A 1,989-nucleotide genomic window follows, 5' to 3' on the forward strand; every position below is an offset into this window, starting at 1 on the left:
AAAAAAGCACTATCTCAAGTACAAAGAAAATAAATGAGTAATTCTCCATGTGTTACAAATACATAACTAAGAAATAGGTAGATTTTTAACTTTCTAAGATTTCTCCTGGGAAAAGAAGAGATGAAATCACTATCTAAAAGGTGTAACACTTTGACTCTTGAATTGAGAGAGAAGTAAAAAAATATAACCAAAGTAAAAGTCTCCTCAGTACATATGTGTAAATCTTGGTATCATAAATGAAAACCAATACTCAGAAACTCTAATTACAGCTGACTCTTGAAGAACACAGGTTTGAACTATGCAGGTCCACTTATATGTGGATCTTTTTTCAATAAATATACAGTCAGCCCTCCTTAACCATGGTTTTTGCATCCAAGGACTCAGCCGCGGATTGAAACAGTATTTTGGATCTGTGGCTGGGAATCTGTGGATGCAGAGGGCCGACTACATGCATTGTTCTACACCATTTTATATAAGGGTCTTGAGCATCCTCGGATTTTGGTAGCCCGGGGTGGGGTGGGGTGTGTGTCCTGAAACCAATCCCCTTGAGAATATCAAGGGATGACTGTAGTTAGGTTTGGGGGGAGTCAAAAGTATGCTGAGAATTGTGACTGCACGGGGGGGGTCAATGTCCCAAACCCCCCCATTGTTCAAGGGTTAACTGTACGATGTAGAAAATTGAGTGTTATGATCCTCCTCACTCCTGCCTCAGGGAGAAAAAGACCATTTACGTCTCTAAAGTAGAATTATGATCCTTCCAAAAGGGTCCTTGTCATTTAAAAAAGGTGCAATGTACTTGAAAATAGGGGGAAACGGACTCCAGAAGGGACCATGTTCACTCATGTCCCTAAGAACGCTGAGTGCTCTGAGAACGGCAGGGCGCAGAAAACGTCTGTTCAATAAATTTCACCTGAAAAAAGAGATGTTCTTTGATTTCATCCGCATCACGTGGGCCACATCCCAATCTTTTCTTGGGATCTTTCATCAAAAGACGCTGAAGTAGGTCTTTAGCTAAAGCACTCATCTCTTGGGGATACGGAGGCTCACTTTTTAATATTCTCCTGTAGGCAGATAAAACTTGCTGTTAAAACACCCAGAGGATGACGTTAGAGTGACTGTGTTCTTACCAATAACGAGTTAGCGCAACACACTTTGGAAGTAAATTATGTGTGAAAAATATTTAAAAAATTTTAAATATGAAATAAAATCTCCGAAACTTAAATAAGCAGAAACAAAAAGTACTGGATCATTTTTCAATATAACTCAATCCTAGTAAGAAGCCACCATCCCAAATATTTACTTGGAGAAAAAGAAAAAGGAAGGCTTGGGGCTAGATTAGACTTCCTATCTGTGGACTAGACGCTATGATCAAAGATTTCACACTGGACATAACTCTTAAGAAATTTAGGGAAGGGAGTTCAGCACTCAGATTTGAAAGGACAAAAGAGAACCCCGACCATACCCGCCTCACATCTCTTTCCCTGTGTGCCAGCGAACATAAGGGGCCAGCGGGAACGCAGAAAGAAGGAGGATGAAGGCAGAGAGAGCCAGAACCACTTGGATATGGCTCAACTTGATATCTGAAAATGAGCACTAGAGCTGGAGGCTTGTCATGGGATGAAAGCATCTGCTTCATTACCTGCTACAATGAAATACGCAGGCAAGCCCTAGAAGACAAGTGGCACTCAAAAAACAGAGTGAAACCTGCTCAACATTATTATAGAAGATTAACAATTAAGATAACCAAGGTTCTTGCTGAAATATTTGCATTTATTCTAAGGTTACAGAAGAAATCAATCTAATCGATCTAATCGATCTAATCAATGTACCTTTGCCCCCTTAAAAGCCAGATCAGTAATTTAATGAGAAAGAAATAATGGAATGAATTGATTAAAATTAAGAAGCTGACCACAGTATACATGGAAAGAAACAGTTGCTCTACTATTTTGAGTTTGCAAAAAGATACCCTCTTGTGAATTAAAATAGGAA

The 1,989-nt window shown here is 39.4% G+C and overlaps 1 protein-coding gene across 2 annotated transcripts in view; it reads right to left on the reverse strand.

Annotated features, from left to right (window-relative positions):
• Positions 1-1,989, reverse strand: part of RPS6KA5 (ribosomal protein S6 kinase A5) — a 154,025-nt gene that overhangs the window by 23,852 nt on the left and 128,184 nt on the right. For both annotated transcript variants that reach the window (XM_011373178.2, XM_023538354.1), the window contains one exon: positions 911-1,061. In XM_011373178.2, coding sequence (XP_011371480.2) covers positions 911-1,061 — 151 coding nt within the window. The remainder of the gene's footprint in view (positions 1-910; positions 1,062-1,989) is intronic.

The sequence above is a fragment of the Pteropus vampyrus genome, unplaced genomic scaffold, assembly GCF_000151845.1.
Source record: "Pteropus vampyrus isolate Shadow unplaced genomic scaffold, Pvam_2.0 Scaffold219, whole genome shotgun sequence".
NCBI classification, from domain to species: Eukaryota; Metazoa; Chordata; class Mammalia; order Chiroptera; family Pteropodidae; genus Pteropus; species Pteropus vampyrus.